At 40.2% G+C, this 22,275-nt stretch overlaps 2 protein-coding genes across 2 annotated transcripts in view; one reads left to right on the forward strand and one right to left on the reverse strand.

The window, feature by feature from the left end:
- CCDC73 (coiled-coil domain containing 73) overlaps positions 1-7,937 on the reverse strand; it is a 73,866-nt gene extending 65,929 nt beyond the window's left edge. Inside the window, exons 1-2 of the mRNA XM_054390746.1 lie at positions 7,851-7,937; positions 7,460-7,632 (exon numbers count right to left, since the gene is read on the reverse strand). The gene's annotated coding sequence lies outside the window, so the exon portion shown is untranslated. The remainder of the gene's footprint in view (positions 1-7,459; positions 7,633-7,850) is intronic.
- A 1,561-nt stretch (positions 7,938-9,498) lies between these two features.
- The window catches only part of QSER1 (glutamine and serine rich 1), a 39,860-nt gene continuing 27,083 nt past the window's right edge, over positions 9,499-22,275 (forward strand). Inside the window, exon 1 of the mRNA XM_054390518.1 lies at positions 9,499-9,629. Within this exon, the coding sequence (XP_054246493.1) occupies positions 9,514-9,629 (116 nt within the window). The 5' untranslated portion in view covers positions 9,499-9,513. The remainder of the gene's footprint in view (positions 9,630-22,275) is intronic.

A 22,275-nucleotide genomic window follows, 5' to 3' on the forward strand; every position in this document is an offset into this window, starting at 1 on the left:
ATGGTATTTTAATTTGGTGCCTAAAATGCACTTTATCTGTAGCTGTTCACTGAATTTTATGTTGTCGGTTTTTTACATGCTAGAACCTACAATGCTATTGAGAGGCAGAGGATTGCTGTAAGATTTTAAATCTGTAAATGCTTTTGTAAAGAAGAAAAAGCTCCAAAACCTGGAATATAAAGAGGGTACATTGAAAATGCTACACAAGGAGGTCGTGCCCTTTGAAAACTTACAGTCCAGTTGATATCAGTGGACAATGGACTGTGTTCTTATTTCTGAAGTTTCAGTATCAGATTTGGCTTTTGCCAATTCACAAATCTCTTTGCAGCTTCTTTCTCATTGAGAGATAGGTGAATCCCCTTGGGATAGCTTTAATCCACTTTTGCCCTGCTTGCATAACATTTTTTAAGTTCTTGGAGGTTACTGTTCTGTAAGACTGAAATAAGGGAATTGCATGAGATCACTCTTAATAACCAAAACACAGAGTTGTGATGACACTATGGAATTAAAAGCTTGCAAAAATATTTCTCCCATATCTCCTATCACTTAGCCAACAATTTTTTTAATTTGCTAATGTGCATCTTGAGCTATAGAGCACACGTTCCTGTACATTTTTCCTGAGACTCTAAAAAGACTAATAGGATTGATAGGAACACTTTCAAGGAAAGATATTTCACACAGCTTGTGCGAGTTTGAAAACTCCTTAGTATTACCACAGTGATATATGCATCTGGCAGTCACGTTTTAAACAGGTTTCTGTCCAGTTTCTGGAGTTTAATCACTTGAAATTTTATTCTTCTACTATTCCTACAAATCATTTGCAAATGATTCCAAGCAATGCAAGACCTTAATAAATAATAATAAAAAAACATTAAGATGATCTAACTGTTAAACACTTTGGATAGTAAACAGTGTAATGCTTCCAATGCACTCAGAAGAATCTGCACTTCAGACCCTGATGACACTCAGAATATGCAGTGACTGACATTCAAATACTGGTTGCATGGAACATGACAATTTGCAAGACAATCTGCCTGTATGTAAGGAGCAAAGTTTAAAAATTACCTTTCCTCGTGAAGGAAGAAAATTCCTTTGACTAGCAGTGGCTTGGGCCAAGTTTGGTTTTCTTCCATACATTGACTCCTAGCCCAAGACACTCTTACCTTGCATTGCTTTTTAGATATTCTGAGCAGAAGAAAAAAATCAACAAGAGGTAGACTATGGTGACCTATGAATTCAGAAGTGTTTCCACATTTCCAAGTTTTACATGCAGTTTCCTTTGAAGATACAGTTGCTATTAGAATATACAAACCAACAAATATAAGTGTTCCTAGGTAGGAGGAGAAGGAGGAAGAGGTAGATTTTGAAGAGCAAAGCAGCAGCAAGTTTAATCTCATTTCTACACAGACGTAAGTCATCAATGTTTTGACTTTCTGACTTTCAAGGACCAGTAGGAAAGGCAGTGGGTTTTTAAGTGAATTCACAGAATTAATTATGACAGTTAAACAGCGTCTAAACAAAACACTACAAAAAATACACAGTATTAAAATTGTTTCTCTCAGAGCTGGTTTAAACATGTCTACACTAAATGCTGTTTGCCATTGCCTTGAACAATGTTTCAAAACTTAGTGCTTTCAGCATTATGGATGGTTACAGCATGCAACTTTCTATAAATCAGGACAGATTATTAGAACAAATAACTGAGGGTCAGGAAAGCAGTCTCTGGCTCTGTCAACCTAGTTTTTTTTCTCTCTACTGAAATAAGAAAGTCGTCTATTTCATTTATCATTATAAGCATTATGTATTTCTAGGCTGGTATTTTTATGTTGTTTCATTAGAAGAGTAAAACCAAAGTACCAAATGGAAATGTACTTCCTCACCATGATTCATGAACATGTGAGTCATGAAGCATTTGATTCTGGTCCTGTCAAAGTATATGGCTTTCCCTGAACTGGGGTTGGACCAAACCAAAATAACTGATAACTTCAGGTAATAAAAAATATAATGCTCTGCCAAATTATTTACCACAATGCTGTTGCCAAACCTGATTTACAGTATTCTATTGTTTTAAGTGTGTCCATGTAAGATTAACTAGAATGCTGGAGGCTGGTCTGCCCTTAAAAAGTATATATGAAATTTGGAAAGCATAGGAGAATTCCTCACCTTTCCTCAGATTACCAGCAGTGAATAAACTGCATTAATTACCTGTAGGTTACTAGTAACATTGCTGGATTACTTTGATCAAGTTTATTTAAAGCCTTTCTTAAAAGCCAACAACAAACCAACAAACTTTTTTATCCACAGTCTCATCTGCCAACAAGTTTTATTGCTGCTGTCCTCACTTGTTCCATGTGGTATAGAGAACAAGGAAGGAAACCCCAGTCTAAATCTTTGAAACACTTCAAGCTTGCTCTCTTCATACTGTAGATGCCTTTCAATTAATTCCTGTCATGTACAAATGTATCAGTCTACCATTTTCACAATCAAGAACGTAGATTTATTTTCCTCTCAAAAACCTTATGCACATCTTCCCAAGTACTGTACTATTTATTCAGTTGGTAACTTTTGACTGCTTCCAGCCATTTCTGAACTATGTAAACATTTTTTGTTACTTAATCTTACGAACATATTTCAGTATTTTCTTCTATGTATCTGACAGAGCTTTTTGAATACTCTTGTCATTGGTTGTATTTTAATTCTACCTTTGATATAAAGTGCTGCCATTTTGTTGGGTGAGGGGTAGCAACACCTTAAACTCTGCTAATCTCTATATCATTCTGTAAAACAATTTTCAAATAAACATTTATGCAGGTTAATCATAGCAAAAAATAAAATTATAATTTAGCCTATTATAAAACAAACAAAGTTTGTTTGCTTTTTTTTAAATAAAGTTGGCAACAACATGCACTCTTTAAGTACTTAACAGGATCCTGTAAGAAAGATGGGGACAAATTCTTCAGTATGGCTGGTAGTGATAGGACAAGGAGTAATGGTTTTAAATTAAAAGAGGGAAGATTTAGACTAGATATAGAGAAGAGATCTTTTACAATAAGAGTGGTGAAACACTGGAAACATTCAAGGTCAGGAAGGATGAGTCTTGCAATTGCAAAAATACTAATTTCTTACATGGAAGACAAGAGAACAGTATCTAATTCATTTTTGCTATTTTTGATCCAGCAAATGTTGTCCATGTTGAAAATATGTGTAACTACATAAACTACTTTTTCTTTACATTTAATTTTACATTTCATAGAATCATGGAATGATTTGGGTTGGAAAAGACCTCCAAAGGTCCAACTCCCCTGCAGTGAGCAAGGATATCCTCCACTAGATCACGCTGCTCAGAGCCTTGTCAAGCCTGACCTTGAATATCTCCAGGGATGGAGCCTCAACTACCTCCCTGAGCACCTGTTCCAGTGTTCCACAACCCTCGTGGCAAAGAACTTGTTCCTAACAATCCATATCTGCTCTTCTCTAATTACTAACCATTGCCCCTTGTCCTATCATTCCAGGCCTTTGTAAACAATCTCTCTCCAGTCTTCTTGTAGGCGCCCTTCAGGTACTGGAAGGCCACTATTAGGTCTCTCCAGAGCTTTCTCCATGCTGGAGAAAGAGAGTGATTTTGCTTCACTTGTTTGTACATATACTTAAGCTTTTTATTAAATAAATGCACAGAGTAGTATATGCAAAATAGTGCAAAGAAAGAGAGTATTTGCTGTGAGTCTCCAAGATCAAGTGTGTTCTTTGAAAAAGCAGCACTCTCTTCTCTACTTATTTATTAATGTCTAGCTTTATGTTTAAAGATGCCTCATGCCAAATTAAATGCAAAATCTAATCTGTTAAGCAATTGAGTTTTTCTGCTTTGGCCAGAATCACAATTACAAAAAAAACCCTAACTCAGTCAGTGATTAATAACAGGCCTAACCAAGACTCACGTTATCAATGCATAACATCTGATCTACTTGCCCACTGGCACTCATGGAAGATACCACAGCCTAGCAGCACACGTACAAAGCCTGCACAAAGATGCTGCATTCACAGTTTGTAAGTGGATGTCTTTCTTTGTCAGTATTCAGCAGAGAAAAGTGATGCAGAAATAGCATTTTGTGCTTTTTGCAGAATTTGTTAGTAAATCAGGCCCAGCTCAGCTGTGGCCTGAACATCTTCAACCTTCTTCAGACACATCCAAGTTATCTGAATGTTTTATCTCTAAAATGTTAGCTTTCAAGAAAGAATGTCCTCAAGTCTCTGAAACAAAGTTTCAAACTGTGAAGATTCATTCCCTCTGCACAAGGCTAAATGTTAAGCGCTTCTAGAACTTTTGTTGACAGACGGTTAGTCACTGAAAGCTAACCACCAAGACGTTTGTGTATGCTAGTGAACTATTTATGGTGCTGTGATAGTTCCAAAATAAAGTACTATTGTGAACTGAAACGCAATCCTTTTTGTCCACTTTCAACAACCAAGCTGTAATCTCAGACTTGCAGGATGAACCACGTCATGCCTTTAAGCACATGTATCTGACCCTCTTCCATGATTCTTTTCAGCCTGTAGCAAGGATTTTGCTGCAAAACCAACAATTTACAGAGTTAGGTGAAAGCCTCTTAAAACAAACAAACAAAATAATAAAAAAAAAATATTGGCACTTAACATGAAGGAAGAGCCAGGCCTAGACCAAACCCAGGCATTATCTGTTATGAAAAAACAGAGGACAGGAGCAATGCCCTCTGTGGAAGAGGGTATTTAAGGACAAAGATATACTGTAAAAGCCCTGTATGGCCAGGCTTGTTGTACCTGCAGTAAAAAAGATGCTGAAAGCACAGGCAGCAACTTCTGCAAATCACCCCATTTGGTAACATCTGTTGCTGTATGCACAAGGACCCTTAACATCTCTGGTACTGTTGAAGCTGTAACATACCATGTAGCCTTCTGCCTGGCCAGACTTATACACATACAACAGACAAAAATGCAGAATCACACTCCCCAAACAGTGGCTGACATTTTGCTGTTAACAGGGGTAATAACAATACACACTAAGGAATTAAGAAGTTACTAAATAAATAAATCAGCTGCAGATAAATCAACATAAGCATGAATTGGAGCATTATTCTAGCCCTGGATTTGTGATCGATATAATGGCTTTAATTATGACAACATCAAAGAAAACTGCCAACTACCCATTAGCTTGATCCTGCATTTCATTTGGCATATGGACACTTCAAACATAAGACTAGATTACAAAAAGCAATACTGTCCTTCAGCATTGAGTAACATTCAATTATTTAAACAGAGAGGAAAGTTTCCCTAAGGGGCAGTGCACATCAGCTAACACAGTTCTGCAACAGGGCTGGCTAGATTCTGGCTGAACTGGCATGTGGGCAAAGAAACCAATTACTGTCCACAAAGGTATATTCTCCAGCACTCTGAGGCTCTAGAGATTTTCTACAGTGAATACACCATGAGACAAAACACCTCACCATCAAAAGTTCTCTGCTCTTTTCCTGTCAACATCTTCCCAGCTGCTTCTAGCTGCACACTACCACTGCTTACCCAGAGTCAGCATCATTGGATGCTAAGCAAGCTGACTCAGCTCAGCAAAATTACAGAAAAATTACCTCTGGCAAAAAAAGTAAACGTTCTTTTGTCAGTGGAGTGAATTCACTGCTCACCTTGTAGCCAGTGTGCATTACTAGGAGCGGAGGGTAAAGCAGGGAAGAAAAGAGTGAGGCCTTCTTTGGCAGCCCAGCCCTACTGCCATGCTGCAGCTCTGAAAATCACTTCTCAGACCTTAGGCAGATGAATCCCATTGAAGTGCTACATTAACTACTTAAATCTGTCTCCTAACCATTGCATGACATTTCTGACTCTGTAAAGGATTTTTTACATTATTTTTCCAAGTGGAGACTGCTGATTTTAGGAAAGAAGTGAGCAACAAAAATTCAGTCCTGCCCCAGGCTGGTACATTGCACAGATTGTGTTACAGTGATGTAATTAAGATCTTGTTTTTAGAGTGAAAAATTGTATTAGCTTATGTTTCAGTGAAATATTTATTATATTACATTTCTGACTGGAGAGATAAGCACATACATTGTCATTACTGACTAAAGGCATTCACTTATGAACTACAGTTTGAAAAGCGTGAAAGCCCATCAAAGCTCATTTCCTAAATGGCAAATACAAAAGCATTCTTAACTAATACCAGAATCAAAATATTTTTGCTGTTCAGAATAATGAACATATCTAATTTGACTTCTAAATACACATCTTAATATGTACACTTTAATCTACATACACATTAAAAATAACCTATGTAATTAACTAACTACCAAAAGATGTTTTTCTGTTGCTGATGGAGAGCTCAGAAAAGCTGTTTGTAAGTACCGTGGATATCAAGGTACTGTAAAAAAAAGCCCTTACTCCAAACAGATTCTTTTGTTCTCGAAGTGAACAGTGTTACAATATATCTTTCTGTTACAAAAGGATAAAATGCAGGAACTTTGGAGATAGTTTTCGTATACAGAGGATGGCAACAAGTATCAGTTTAATGATAAAACTGTAAAGTCTGGCCAGCTGGCCTCAGGATGAACAGATTTACCTTATACACAGGAAAAGCAAACCACTGGATAAACTGACTTTATCTTGTGGTTATGGATATTAGCAATTAAGTTCTTTGTCTACTCCACTTCTATTAAAACCATGGAAAATAAATTAAACTTAACAACAGCTGTCACAATTTGTTTCATGCAACTTCACTACTTCATTACAAGAAAGAAGATCTACTCCAAGAATGGTCTGGGAAACTGTGGTATATTGATAATTACTTCATTTAGTGTATGTTGCCCTGCCTGTAAATCTGAACTAGTGCTTGCTGTTTCTGATTTCTCATGTAACATTACTTCACAGCCACATACCTAGCAGCATTAACACTACCCACATTCTCTGTACAAAAATATCCTGAAATGAAAATGCTCTTTATGATACTCTTTAAAGTTCATGTTGCCATTACTTGACAAAAATCAAAACAAAACACTATCGGTTTTACAATTTATTAATACGTGGTTCCAGATTTGTGAGAATAAACTTTTAAGGTTGCTCCACACCAAAAACTTAACTCTAGATAACCAAACACTACTGCAGGGTGGAAGAAGTATCATTTAGGTCCACGTATCCCACTTCCCTCAGGCCCACCTGAAGGAAACAATGCACTCCAAGTGCAATGTTATAAAGCAGATCAACAGAGATCCATCACGGAAAACAAAAATTGGAGGTCCTTCCTAGCTGGAAATGCTACTTTCAGTAGTATCAGGGCTCATCGTTAGCATAAAGCTGGAGTTATTTTCTGTCATCAGACAGTGATTCTTCTGTTTCCCTGGGAAAGAAGGGCTCCCACTCACCACACACTCTCCTCAAACTGCAAGCAATACAGGTGCTGACTTATGCAAACACAAGCAAAACTCACTCTGCTGGTTTCTGGCTTTGGTACACTTCTTTTCTTCTTCTCCCTCTTACCTCTGCCCTGGCCTCTGGGTGACTTCACTCAGTCTCATCAGCGTTGATGACTTTCACACCTTTCCCTCCAGATCCTAGGTTGCATTTCTTCCTGTAGTTGATTTTGCTGCTTCTTGAAAGGCAGCATGAGAAAAGCAGAACCTCAGCTTTTCCTCTACAGTCTCTTACCTTTCTGCTGTCTCGTGTAATATTGACCATTCCAATTTCTCTTTTTTTTTTTCTTTAGCATCTAATCTCATTGCCTTTAGGCAAGTCTCTAAACTCTTCATTTCACCACAAAATTCATGTGCTTCAATATTGCCTGGAGTACTACAAACTGAATTTTGAGAAGACTTACTTGCTCATTAACATACACCCTCATTTTCTGAGCAATGCCTGCGGGGTACAGTTGCCCTCTTTTCAAGTGCATATTCCTCATCTTTACCTCTGAGGCACGTTCTTCCTGCTCATCTCAGCCTGTGCACCTTCTACCTGCAGGGAAAGCAAGACACTACAGTTTACCCATCATTTGCCTGTCCCACACAGATGTCCCTTTTGTGCCCACCCTGTTCTGTGCAGCTGGTGCCCATTTTCCTTTGTTTAAGTATGCAGACAGAGATATAGGAATTTACTGTCTGCGCACCAGGTGGCTTAGATTGACCTAAATACTTAAATATTCTTTCTGTCTGTTCCTCTTGCTACTTGACTTTTGGCCTATTCAGATTCCAGGCCTGCAAAGACTTCTTGACAAAGAATGCCTAAGTATTTTAGAAAGTTCTCAGACATGTATTCAAGAGGCTTTTAGCTTGATGAAAACAAACAAACAAAAAAGTTAAACGACTATGCTTGTATATTATTTAACTTCTGTAAAGCACCTTCTGAGGGACGACAAAAAATCATCGAGCACCAGCATGCAGGAGCTTGAAGAGGCAAAGCAAAGGCTCTGGGCTTCCCTGAGGGGAAACACAGTGATAAGCTTCTCCCGGTGGCCCCAGCCCCACCGAATTCCCATCCCCGCGCACATCACCAGGGTGTTTTACTTTCTACTCCTATGCAAATTTTCCTGTGAAAAGGACTGCAGGTGAGGACGTCCCGCCTCAGGGAATCTGGAGGGGGATCCGGGAGTGGCGTCACCGAACCGCGCCCGCCTGGACACCTCCCACCGCGGCTAGGAAGGGCGGGAGAGCCGCCCTACAAATTACTTTACAATGCGTGCCCCAGGAGGCAGCCCGTCGTCGCGGGGCGACAACCGGGACAGGGCAGCTGAGAGCCGGCTGTCAGACTCCATCTTGTCGGCCACTGCCGTCCGGAGCCCGCGGCCCCCGACACTGCCCGCCGCTGACGCCGCTTCCCCTCAGCGGGAACAAGATGGCCCCGCCCCGGCTCCTCCAACAAAGCGCCAGCGCTTCACTTGACGCGGCCCCGCCGAGAAACCGGCCTTCCCCCCCCAGCCACCACCACTCAGCCTCACCGTCCGGCCCGGCCGTCCCCGCCTTCGGCCCCCCCACCCCGCCCCGGTGGCGGCTACCGCCCCCCGCCACGCTTCCCCGTCAGGCCACGGCCGCCCGTTCCCAAATCACAGACCTCCTAAGTCCCCCTGCCGGCGCTGCTGGCGACGGCTCAGGCGGCTGCCCCCTCCGCCGCGGCCTCCCTGACCCCGGCCACAGAGCCGGAGCCCGTGAGCCCCAGTGCGCGCTGGCGGGGGAGGTGCATCCTGGGAAAGAGCAGCCCGACATGGGTCTCCGCCTGGCCGTTGCACAGCCCCCACTGCTGTGCGCAGATCTTCTCAGCTACCCGCCTGCCGCCGCCCGCTGCTGAGCGGGAGGGGAGGGGAGCGGAGGCAGGGCAGGGGGGCCGGGACGCGGCGGCCTGGCCCGCGCCGGGGAGGGGGCCGTGGCGCTGCCCGCCCCGCATGAGGCAGGGGGGGGGGCCGCTCCCACCCGCCCCGCTCGGTCCCCGCCGCCGCCGCCCTGCGCGCAGGGCCCCAGCGGAGCCCCCGCCGCTCCGGCCCCGCGCCCTGCCCCGATGATGGACAGGAACTACCCAACGACCCCCAGCTTCACCGATCCCCTGGCCCCGGCCGCCGCGCAGTCCGCCGCCTCCTGGGCCTACGAGCGGGGCGGCGGCAGCCTAAAGCCCAGGTGAGAGGGGTCCGCCGGGGGGCTGCGGCAGGAAAGGCCGGGGTCTGGGCCAGGGCCTGGCCCTCCGGGGCTGCCAAGGGCGCCCCGGAGGGAGACAGGCGAGGTTCCACTCTGCAGCGGGGCAAAGCAGGACAGGGAGGGACGTCCCCGCGGCGCGGCCGGGGGCGAGTGGGGCCCAGCGGTGGGTGAGCCGGGGTAGGGAGAACGCGCGGACGGGCCGCGTCCCGCCGGGCCTCCGTGTCTAGGAGGCACGGCCACTGAGCCGGGCGGGCAAGGGGCCGCCGGAGCGGGGCTCCCCGCCGTCCACGGGCACCGGCGGCCCTCGGTGGCAGGGCAGGCGGTCTCCCCGCGCAGGGCGCGCCGCCGCTCTCCGCCCCGGAGGCTCGCGTTGGGCTGCGGCGCGGGTTCAAGAGTTCACGCGTCCCTGCCCCGGCTCCGGGAGTGGGGTTGGGGGGCGGCGGCAGCGCTCCTGGTGCGCGGGGCCGCAGGCACCGGCGCTGCTCGCGGGAACAATGCTGTCTCCGGGCAGAGGCACCGGGGACCTCACCCGGGGCCGCGCTCGCGAACCCTTCGGCCTTTATTTCTCCTCGTCCTTGTTTTTCGCTGTGCGAAACCTCCTTCCTTCTCTTGGTCGTGCGGAGCCTCCTCTCCGCTCAAAACTTGTCTGGAGCGATTCAGTCCCACGGAGAGTTCTGTAAAGTTCCGGGAACTGCAGAAAAAAAATACAGGATATCTTATTGGCTTCGAGTTGCTTTTTGATTGTATAACTCTGCCGACTAAAATGAAGTATTTTCCTGGTTATGAGATTTTTGTTGTCGCCTGCTTCTTGTATCTTCAGCTTGATATATCTGCAGTTCCAATCTTGACGACGTTTAAATGTAAAGATAGTCACGGGCTAAAAATACACCGGCAGAAAAGGTGCGCCTATAGATGGCTTTGCATTCGGTCCTGAAAGCGTCCAGTGTATTCTTCTCTGTCTGATAAGATTAATAGATAATCAAGTCAGAAGGACTGTTGCAATCATCAAGTCTGACCTCTTAATAACGCAGTCCATAGAACTTTTTTTTTCTTTTTTTTTTTTTTTTAATCAGAGTTTGAAGCTAGAGTTTATGTTTTAGAAGATGCAGTTAAAAATTTCTAATGGGGCAAAATTCAGCATGATACTTGGTAATACATACAAATGGCTAGTTTGTTTTATTTCTTTTTTTCTGATCTGAAGAGGGCTACCTTCAGTCTCTAGCCACTGAATCTTGCTGTAACCTCTTCAACACTGTGAATCTCTTTATAACTCACATTTTGCCAGGTATGAATTCTTACAAATTTTTATTAATAACTTGTCCTATGTTCATTTAATGAAGTAAAATAAGTAATCTTCTGAAGCTTGTTACCAGGCTTTCTTTTTTTATTTATTTTTTTACTTCTTCAGTCAATTTATTGCCTTCCTTTCAGAATTGTGGACATTACATTTTAGAAGCAATTAAGTATAAATGGTAATAGGACCTCCCTGGGGTGGGTGAAACAATATTCCTTGTTTCACAGAAAATTGCAAGGACAATTAATATTTTTGTCCAAAACCTTGCTCCACGAATCTATGTTTAGCTGAGTTCTCATCAGAGTTGCCTAATGGCAAAGGTCTCCTACTGTTCTTTCTGCTGAACTACTTTTGCTCATGTTTGTTCCAGTGGAAGTCAGTAACATAGCCATTCTATATTGCATTTGAGAGTTTTCTTTTGAGGATCATGCCATCTATTCTATGAGGAATGTTTGAGTTTTCCAGGTCATTTAAGAATATGTAATGCAGGAGCAAGAGTGGACCTCTCTGGGATCTTAGAAGAAACACAGCTGCTTGATAATTATTTTTTATATTCAAGAAAAATCCTCAGGTTTCAAAACATAACTCTAATCTTTCTAATAGCTGCTAAGTTAATGTAATATTAATTGTATATTTTGGGAATTCCTTAGTTAAGATGGCATGGAGAGTTTTCTCAAAACAAGTACTATGCAGAGGCTTATGGGATCAATGCCTGCTATTTTTACCAATCAAATTGTTAATTAAAACAAAAGATTACTATTACTAAATCTATTCTTGATATAACAATATTTATACTTTAGGAAGCAATGTCAAGAAGAGTTTGCTTTCAGTTCTTGAAAGATTTCATTGGAGGCTGTGTGGATGGTGATGAATGATACATTTTGAAAGTGTTGACTGAAATAATGTAACTTTTTAATTATTTTTTTTTTTGAGCTGCAGCAAGGGCAGCGAAAATACAATGAATCATATTTTGTGCTTGAAGTTCTCTACTGAGTTCTTAAGAGTTCATGTCATTTTAGTGAGAAATAAAATATTCAGTCTTCGGGAAGATTTAAATATTTGAACCACATTGAATACAATGGGCTTGCATAGGTGTTTCTGGTTCTTCTATCACTGGTAGCATTTGACTCTCTGTGGGTGGAGCTGATTGCTGGGGAACTGGGACTCGAGTCCTGTCTAACACTGCTAAGGCTTGCTCCAGCCTGGAAGCAATTTGTGAAGGTGTAGATGCGCTGTGAGGGAATATGTTGTCAATGTTCTTGGCTTGTGTTACAGATCGCTTCACATTTTTCAAAATGGTGTTTTTGATTGTGGGTGACAGGTAGACATCTAAACAGCTGAAGCTGCACTAGCTAAATTAAAAAAACGTGGGCTATGTTCATCTGGTACTTGCTTGAAAAGAATTCAGCCTTTAGGTGATATTGATAACAGTATTTCATTCAAATTTAATTTCATATTTATGCTGTTGCAGGCTGTGTCGTGGCAGGCTATGTTCCCTTTGTGTGGAGAGCCATGTTCACAGTCTCAGCTGATCAAAATGATTTCTCCTCCCTGCAAGCACTGCTCCTGTCTTCTTGTGCTTAACTTCAGCCATCTGTTTTTTATCCTACTCCTTATTTCTTGCAGGCACTGTTTTGTCTGTGCCATGGCACTGTTCTTATCAACTGAAAGGAAATGTGTGGTGAAGTATTATAAGGACATAGCTACTAGGCCTGCTGTGACATAACTATTCCCATGGAATAGAAGACTGAAATGGGGATGGAAGCCGATGGAAGTCACTTGAATCACTGTGTTAACAGAGATCACTCCCGCTGAAAAGTGTACTTGGATAATGCAGCCATGGCAGCCCTGTAATGGGCTGAAAGGTGTGCTCCTGTGCTCTGCTCTATCCTTCCTTCCCCCCTTCCTTACATAGGCTGACTTTTGACCTTTTTCTGTAGCTGTTAGAATAGAAAACCTTAATTCTGTGCTGAAACTTTTTTTTTCCTTGTGGCACAGTCTAAAGCTAGTGCTGTATTGATGAGCCACTAACATGTCATGCACGCTTGTTACTTGATTCAGAGGTGCATGGTCTTCAGAACACAGGTGAATATTGGAATAGTTTGAGAGACCTGTAATTGCTTGGGAAAAGAAATGGAAGTAGGCAATAATGAATGAGGTTTCTGGTTGAGTGGGTGTCTAACTTGGGGGTACTTCTGGTGTTTCATTCAAAGGCTTTTTACTAGTAGAGGGACCTCACTGTTCTCATTTGGTTTTTACCACAGCTCTAAGACTCACATCTGCTGTATATGATTGAATTGCAGTTACAATTATTTGTCATTGTTTTAAATTTTATGATGGCTACTGTGGTTTCTGATGTTTCTTTATGCCTGGTAGTCTTTGTCTTTTTCTGCCCTACCTGAACATATGGAAATTTACATCATTTAGTTCAAGATGGTTCTATACAACAGGTGACACTGACATCTGGTTGGTGCAGTCTATATTTAAAGCAGGTAAACTAAGATAATGATTTAGTTACAGTAATTGTTCATCAAGTGGGAGACTTAAAAATAATCATAGCCATAATGAAAGCTTAACTTGTATTTCTTCATAGCTGTCGAACTAATGCATGTTGTAACAACTGTAAAATGATTGTGATTTATTAGGCTCAATTTTAAATTCTAATGGATTTTTGTGTAGCTATAGAAACGGTAAAAGTACAGGTAATATGTTTTAGAGAAAAGCATAGAACATTTTCTTTCATCAAGTGAAATTGTTCCAAGAGGTAAAACCAATGTTTGTTGTTAAACACATTTCCTACAAAAAGTTCCCTATGGCATAGTATTTCAAATGCTGAAAGGTAAAGCTCATAAACTGTGAATGTATTTAGAACATTTGCTATTAAAAGAAAAGGCACAGAAGGATTAAATAAACTTTATAAACATATAAAAAGGTAGATCACTTTAAAATCTCACCAAACCTTCTGTTACAGTTTATATCTAAAACATTTATACATACAAAATAAACCACAGGTAGTCCCTGGTGGGGGTTGGATACCTTACAGGGACTTGCTAGCTTTTGGTGGTGGTGGTCTTCTTTTTTCTTTTTATTTTCTTTCTTGTTTTAACCTGCACTCAGTACACACTGAAATAACAACTGTGACAAGGTCAAAGATTGGCTGAACACATTTTTGCTTTATGCTCTATAGCCTTCCACAGATGTACATGTCTGGTCATCTTGTAAAATCTTCACTGACATTTCAACATGAGCCAGACTGGCTTGTTTGAAATTACATGCTGCTTACCTGTCTTAAGATTTAATGACAACTTTTCATGGAACATTTTAAGCGTTTTATGTCGCTTTGCTGCAATGAGAAATGGTGACATAGAACAGTGTGCAGAAGGAATGAGTTGAAACTTAGTCTGCTGGTGAGATGGCTGAACTTGTTGCTCACGCTCACTGCTGCTGAAAGGGATTCCCTCCCTCCATGTGTTGTCTGTGGTGTTGGTGCAACTGCACAGGTTGCTGGTCAGATTTGTTAATCCATGAGAACTATCCTGACAAAGAAGGTGCTTAGCTCTTTAGTTGTAGAGCTGTACTGGTGTACCTGCCTGTCAGACAGGATCCAGTGGTGTCATCAGCAGATGAGCAGGAAGCAGAGCTGTGAGGAGTGAGCTGTGTGGGCTCTGCCCTGTGGGTCCAAGCAGCTTTTAGCTGGGGTCAGCTTGCCATGTCACTGTCTACAATGAGCATCCCACCCAAATTGCACTACCTGCCTCACTACCAGAAGCACTTTGTAAGTGTCCATATTAGCTGAGTGCTTGACCTCTCCTGAGATCACACAGAATGACGTTTCAGATGTGAAATCCTTTCCAATGGAGCGAACAACTTCAACAACAGCTTACTGAATATATTGTTCAGAAAGAATGGGTTTTGTATTTTCCCACCTAGGCAAAAAGTCTTTCAGTTCCATACATGTATTTACTTTAATTGCAGGCATTCACTTTATACTGCTAGAGAACAACCTTTTCCCTTTGTTTCTTCTGTACTTTTGCCCACCATTTACTTTTCCTTGGAGAAGCTGTTGATTCTGGCATAATGTTGTCATAGGAAGTAGGTTGTTTTTAGAAAAATCTTTGTTCCTGTCAGGGAAAAAAGCACCTATGACTGGATTATATTAATTCTAAACAATACTAGGGCTCTTAGTGGGTGTATTTTCCTTGGATTTTATTTGTTTCTTGTATTTTCTCAAAGCATTCCCAAATTTGCATGTCAAAAAGTTATTATGATGAGTGCCAATGCCATACATGAAACAAAGAAACAAACAAAACACCCCAAACAAAAACCAGTTAAAAGCCAGAACATTAGTAGGTCCACTTCAAACGTCCTTTAGCAGCCTTACGTGTGACAAAACTAAATTTGGGCAGCATGCAGATTTCAGCCTTTCCAGTACAGCATTTCTTGCTGTACCATGCAAGTGACAGAGAAAAGAAAACTCTTAACATTTGTAAGCAATGAGAAATAATGTGCACAAGGAGGCTGGAGGTCTTAGTTATTAAGCACTAGATTTACTTCTCTCTCTGGGCAGACTTTGCTGTGGGTTTTTTTTTTGGGGGGGGGGGGGTTTACTTCTGCTACTTTCTGTCACTTCTTACATTACTTCCTTGTTTTATTACTCTGAATATACTCTTGGGGATGAATGGACGCTTAGAGCATCGTCAGAACCTCCCTGGCCATGGATCACAATAAATAGGGGCAAGGAGCTTCTATTCCTGAATCCCTGCATACTTAGAGTTTCTTATTTCAAAGAAGGTTCAGCAAGAGCCTTCATTTGTTTAGACAAGCTTTTTTTGCCCATATTGCTTTTCTTGTTTTTCATCTTCCTTTTACATGCCTGCCTTCTGTGGCTTGCTTAGGACTTGTTTTAAGTGTAACCAATTACACTCAGCAGGAAGAAGGCACCCTTAGGCATTCTTATCTTACAGTAATAGTGTTTACATAGAAGGATACTAAGGAACATTTATTCCTTAATAACCCTGTATGAATTATACTTGGGGCTGTCATACATCTAGATTTCATTGGAGATAGTCCTCTTTTTCTCCTGGCAGTGTTATGAGATGAGTTAGAGGGCTCTAGCCCTTTGTCTAGTGTCTGGCAATTTGTTCTGAAAGCTTTTGGACGTCCAGGACATGCCAGACAAATGGCCATTGCACCCGCAGGCTGTGCGTGCAACCGGACTGGTGTTTTGTGGCCATGCTGAATGTACCAGTGTGTGCTGTGTATTCAGTGTTACACTTTCTGACCAGGAAATCCCTTTAAACAACATGACAACTTAGTGTTTCACACCACATCCTGTTTACTTTCTCTCTTCTTTATGTAAAAAATGCCAATGCTAGATAGTGAACAATCCTCTGATTCTGTGTTCCTGTCATTTCATCATTCCATTATTCTCTACTGGATCTGCCAAGAATAGGATTTCTCATAGGGTTTTCTTGATGATGAACTTTGACTCATTTGCTGTACAAAGCATGATCCTAGAAAACTAACTCCTTAGGACTCTCAAAAGCAACCATTTAGCTACCTCCAGTTGTTGCTGGAACTGGTGACCTGGAGGTTACTGATGCTCAGTGCCACTGAAGAGAGCTGGGATTTTCTTTTCCCCTCTGAAAGACTCCCTTTTGCTATTTTCTTTAAAAGACATGACAAGTTTTTCACCATTTAAAGGATTGTTTTAATTTGTTGTGCATGTACAGTTTGATCTCTACTAATGTTTTTGTTTATACATCTATCTGAAGATCAGGAAATCTTAAATCAATACCTGGAGCATATTTAAGGAATTTGTTTTATATAGTGAAGTTTTTCTCATCTCAAAATAATTGACATGTAGCTGTAACTATTTTTCTACTGTTTTGAACAGTTCATGTTTTCTAGTAGAAGCATTCACAAGCAACTGAGTTTATATGGTATTTTCAGCTAAATGGTAACTAGTGACACCTTGGTGGTCAGCCTGACTAGATTAGAAACGTAAACTGGAATTTGTTTTATGATGAATTGAGCACCAATGAAGATATCTAACAGCTGAGTTCCAGGACTATGCTAATTTTCCTTATAAAATTAGGTAATGGTACCTTGTGATGTTTCCTTTAATATAAAGGACTATTGATGCTGCATTTTATGATGAACTGTGTGTTATTACTATGTTAGATTTTTTTCCTGGACACACCTCCTAAATTGCGATTCAAGTGGTGTTAGTCATAGGGCTGCCTCTTTATTGAATATAAAGGAGCTCCTATGAGCTGCTTAGCCTTGTAATGTGTTGTGGGGTGGGTAAAACACTGTATTGGACAAGTAGGTGTGCTGGAAGGCTTAGAGGCTATTTGATAGCCATGAATTGTAAGCTGTATGGGTGGGAAAGTTTGTGATGTCAGATGTAGTCAGTGAGCAGATACTTCAATTCTGAGCAAGTTCAGCAGCTGTCAGCCTTGAAGCCACTGGTCTTCACAGTGATTCAGTATGTTGTGTACTGAGCTTTCAGAAATTTTAATTTCACTTTAACCTTGAGGAACTGACTCTTATTACAGTACTGTTTGAAATTTGATTGTGAGGGCTATGAATCTGAAGAAGTTAGTGTTTGTGCCTTAGTTTCCCTAGATTTAAAGGAGAAGATATTTCATGGGTTATGTAAGTATAAAGTGCTTGGAGATTTGGTAATGAAAAGAGGCATTGCCTAAGATAGCTCTGTCAGTCGATAGGACATAAGTATTTGCATTTCTTGCCTCTTTTGGGGTGAATATCTCAGCTTCAGCATCATCTTTTCCATGTAATATGCAAATAAAGGGCTTATTAAGAAATGGGTTATCAGTGCCCCAAAGGTAATACTCAAGCTTGCTGTAAAATATGACACTTTAATAACTGCAGGAGGGTAAAGGTTGAGAAGCATTTCAATAAGTGAAATGAATGGTATTTTTAATAAGGCACTGATGTGGCTAAGCCACATCTTGAGATAATGCTCTGCTGATTTTTATATTTGGAAATTAAATTTTATTATTAAAAGCAATGAAAGCTTTTTGTGTGTATCTTGGCCAACCACAATGGAGGATTATGCTGTGTGCTCAACCACTAATACCGTGATGATCTTGAGAAGATTTTGAATATCTCCAAGTATGCATTTGACAGCAGAATAGGAACGCATGCTAGAGAACAAGTACTAGATTTCTGTTGCTGTCTGTTACAAAAAATATTTTCAAATTGTGAATAAAGCTTTGTAGGAGAGAAGTACTACTAATTGAAAAACCATGGTTATAATCTCCATGCTGTTTAAAGAGAAATTTCTTTCGTAGAGAGAAGGTAAGAGAAGAGGATAAATAAATGTAGTGACAAAATAATCCAGTGCCTCAAAAGACAAGAAAAGAAGATTGCAGTTCTTTCTTTCCATGCTGTAAGCTACACAGAACGTATTGGGTACTTGTTTTTTTTCTGCAGGGAGCAAGAGAGTAGAAGGTGTCAGAGAAGATGTGTGAACTTACAAAACACTGCTTAGGAAACAAATTACTTAAAATTATTTCTGACACTGCATTGTAATATAAATTTGGTGGTGAATGTGAGCATGCTGGTGTCTGTTTAGATGTGGGAAGTGTTGTTGCTACATTAATAAGGACATCAAAGTTAGGCTTCAGGATTCAGAGCAAGAACACATGGCAGGGAGCCTGACAGCGCTGGCTGTCCCCTTGGCTCCTGGGTTCCTGTTACTGGGTTGGGAACTTTGGACTTTCTCATTAAAGGAATTTGAAGTAGTTCATATTTAAAATTTGAATCCTAAATGTAAAATATCTGCACCCTTTTTTTGCCTTTCATAGTGCATCTGATTTTTGTGAGCTGCAGAATTTCTTTTAAAAGTAGTTTTGGTTGGGTTATGTAGAATTTCTGTCAAAGCCAAGAAAAGCTGTAGTGATACTTGGCAATTCTGATTTTAAAAACAAAACCCCACCACAACAACAAAAAACCCGATTAACCTCAAAACAGCAAAACAAAAGAACAAAAAGACTTTGTTGCATTTCAACAGTAGATAAGCTCATAGGAAAGACAATTTAGATTGTATATTTTAAAAAATAAGAACATAATTTGTTTAGTCTCTCTGTTGTAACTGAAGTTGAAGTTTGTAAAGAGCTCATTTCTATCTGAATACTAGTTTTCTCATACCTAGTTTCAAGACATAGTTTAACTGATTTTTATGAAAACAGAATTATAATTGTTATTAAGAACTCCACAGGTTACTTAATCAGACAAGTCTGCACTTGCACTCAGGTATTGAAGTACTAGTAAGACTATTTTGGCTTTCCTGAAGTGATTTTGTGTGGTTTATTTTTAAAAGGTTCATGCGTGAAGAATTTAGACACGTTAACATGGGAATAAAAGGGAGATGGTCCTTTTATGCCATAAAATCTCTTCCTTCTCTTGAGATACAACATGTATTCAGGTAAAGAATCACAGGAACAGCATGAACTTTCACTCATTCAGGCAGCTTTCTGCATGTAATTTTCCACCTCAAAATCTTTTTCTTAGAAGCTTCTATCTCAGCTCCTAGAAAGCTAGGAAATAATGTGTTCTTCCTGTTGCAAGTACCTCGAGGCAGCCTTTGGTTGGTGTTGGTGGCTCTGCACGTGCATAGTAGTAGGAAATTATAACTTCACCTTTAATGAAAGTGCAAAGGTTGATTTCCTCTGCTGTATTATAATTTGATACATTCTGCATTGAATCTTTCTCTAGTTAGATTAAAAAGGAAGAATGTGATTTAATGAACAGACAGGTGAGACTTGATAAAATGCTACTCTTGTGTACTGGAGTCTGATCCTGATTTTTATTTTCCTTCTAAAAGTCATCTGTCTTAAGAATATCATTAGATAGTTAGTAATACTTTAAAATCTTGACATCTATTTATTTTTTTATGTGATAATTCAAAAACAGACCAGGCAAATGCTATGAATGTATGATATTCCTAAAGGAACGCTCTGTATCTTTTAAGATGTGTTAATTTTAGAGATACTTTTCTTCTTGTTTCTTGATGGTGGAACTTCAGGTTTCAAGTAGAATATTATTTTTATTTTGTCTTGTGGATATTGTTAAATATTCTTTCTCTTTGTGCAAATGTTAGTTGAATCTTTGATTGTTATGAATGAGAGGACCAGGAAAATTAGATGCAGGGAGCAGACTGGTTTCCATTTTTTGCTGAACCTGCCAACTTTTACAAGCTTTAAACCAACTTTATCCTTGCAATCTTTTGTGGTGGTGTGTGTGGGGTTTTTTTTGTTGTTTTTTTTTGTTTTGTTTTGTTTTTAGTGTATTTGAGACTGGGAAATGGAGATAAAAAGTCGCATGTTGTATGCTTTTCTAAATAAATATTTTACACTGAAATGAGTCTCCGGGCTGAGCAGGTGTTTATTTTCCTTTGTTTTCCTTTGCTTTTCTGGCTGAAACATTTTCTCTTGTATGTATGGGCTTGCTTTTAAACTTCTAGAAGTGTGTTGGCCTGTCTATTGGACATAAGTGATTTGGTGTTATTAACAGCATTAAAATGAAGTAGCAACTTTTTCTAGGTGGATCCTCTGTCCTTTATCATTCTGCTGTCTTAGATTCATTGCTTTTTAAAAATACAAGCTGAAGCCCATTTTGAGATTAAATATATCTACCTGTAACGTTGCTTTTAAATTGCAATTTTATGCTGAGCTGCAGATAAACCCTAGATGCTGAATTGCTGTTTGGACTGTAGCAAATGGCTGTTAGAATGGGCAGCTGAAACGCATGCTGGCTAAAAGGCTACTTACCCTCTATTCCATCTGTTTTAAATTGAAGTAATGTTTCCAAGTAATATTTCTATGTTGTTTCCATGGGATGCTGTGAATAAAGACAAATAGCAAAAATTAGTATTCAAGCAAAATATTAAATTTTTTGTCTTGTATTAAAACAGTTCTAAGTATGAACCCACTGACAGATAATGTAATCTGAACTGTATTTCACATGCTTAAAATTAAATATAGTGGACAAAATAGATGTAAGCTGCATATCAGTTTATATATTTTATATGTAGAATGATATTTTTAGTATTTAGAGATGTGTTTGTCATTTTTGTGGCGTTTGGATCTTAAACAGCTTTGTTTTCAGCCTCTGACTGGAATGGCTATGCTACAGCTAAGGAGCTGGTTGAAGAGAGACTCCTTTGCCAAGTGTCTGAGCTTTGGGGAGGAGAGGGAAATTTGAGTCACATTTCCCTATTTTGCAGATAAAACACAAAGTGTGAGTTTTAAGGTATTTCCTTGTCAGTAGGAGGTTATCACTGCATTTTTAATCTCCTTTTCGGTGATCTGTTTGGAAAAGGACCATATAGCCTATTTTCCTGCAGGAGTTGGGAAGCTCTTGTTTTCAGTAAGGTCAAAGAGGCCACCCAAAGATGAAATTAAAGTTTTGCCCTTGCCTAACTCAAATTTGGTTGCTTGGTTGTACGGTTTTTGCCTTTTGGTTTGTTTGGTTTGGTTGTTTTGGATCTCAGACTTGTTGGCCTCTCTGGGATCCAGAGGTTGGGGCACTGAGGTTTCCCTCTTGAGGTGGTGGAGGTGCTCAGCCTTCTCTCTTCTCCTGCAGTCAGGACTTTTCCATGCAGCTACTTGTCTTGCAGGTGTCTGGTTTCACTTTAAACACAGCCTGCACCATTTGCTTACCTTCAAATTTCTCTGCAATTTAATTTCATATGAGCTTTTTAGCAATTTTATTTTATATGAGCAGAGAAATCACAAGTGTCTAAAAATAAGATATTGTAGCCAGAAATATCCTTTGCTGCTTAGAAGTCTAGGCCTGTTTTTCACACAGACATTACATGTTTCCCTAGAGCTTGAATAATTGCTCTTACTAAACTTACATCAAATGAAATAAGTAACAGCTCTAATGAAAATTAATGTGACAAAATAAAGCAGAAAAGTCAAAATAGATTATCATAAGAATATCTATATAAACAGATATGAAGAGCTGATTCAGGAGAGACTTGATATGGGCTCACAAAAAGGAGTTTTAAATCAAGGCTGAGGTATTTTACTAAGAATTCAATGCAAAGATTATACATTTTCTTCCAGATATCTTACTGTAGAGGTAATAATCTTACATTAGCCCAACCAATCTAGCTGAAAAAAAAAATGATTAATGTTTGAGTTAGCTTACTTTCATTGTCATAAGGATTTTTGATAGCATTGTTGCAGTAATGACAAATAATGATGACTCTTTATAGGACATCTCTAAACGGACACTTAAATATTCCACTAAAGTTGAATAGACCTTTTAAATAAAAAATACTTTGGGGGAACTATTTTC

Source organism: Indicator indicator, chromosome 21, assembly GCF_027791375.1.
Source record: "Indicator indicator isolate 239-I01 chromosome 21, UM_Iind_1.1, whole genome shotgun sequence".
NCBI lineage: Eukaryota > Metazoa > Chordata > Aves > Piciformes > Indicatoridae > Indicator > Indicator indicator.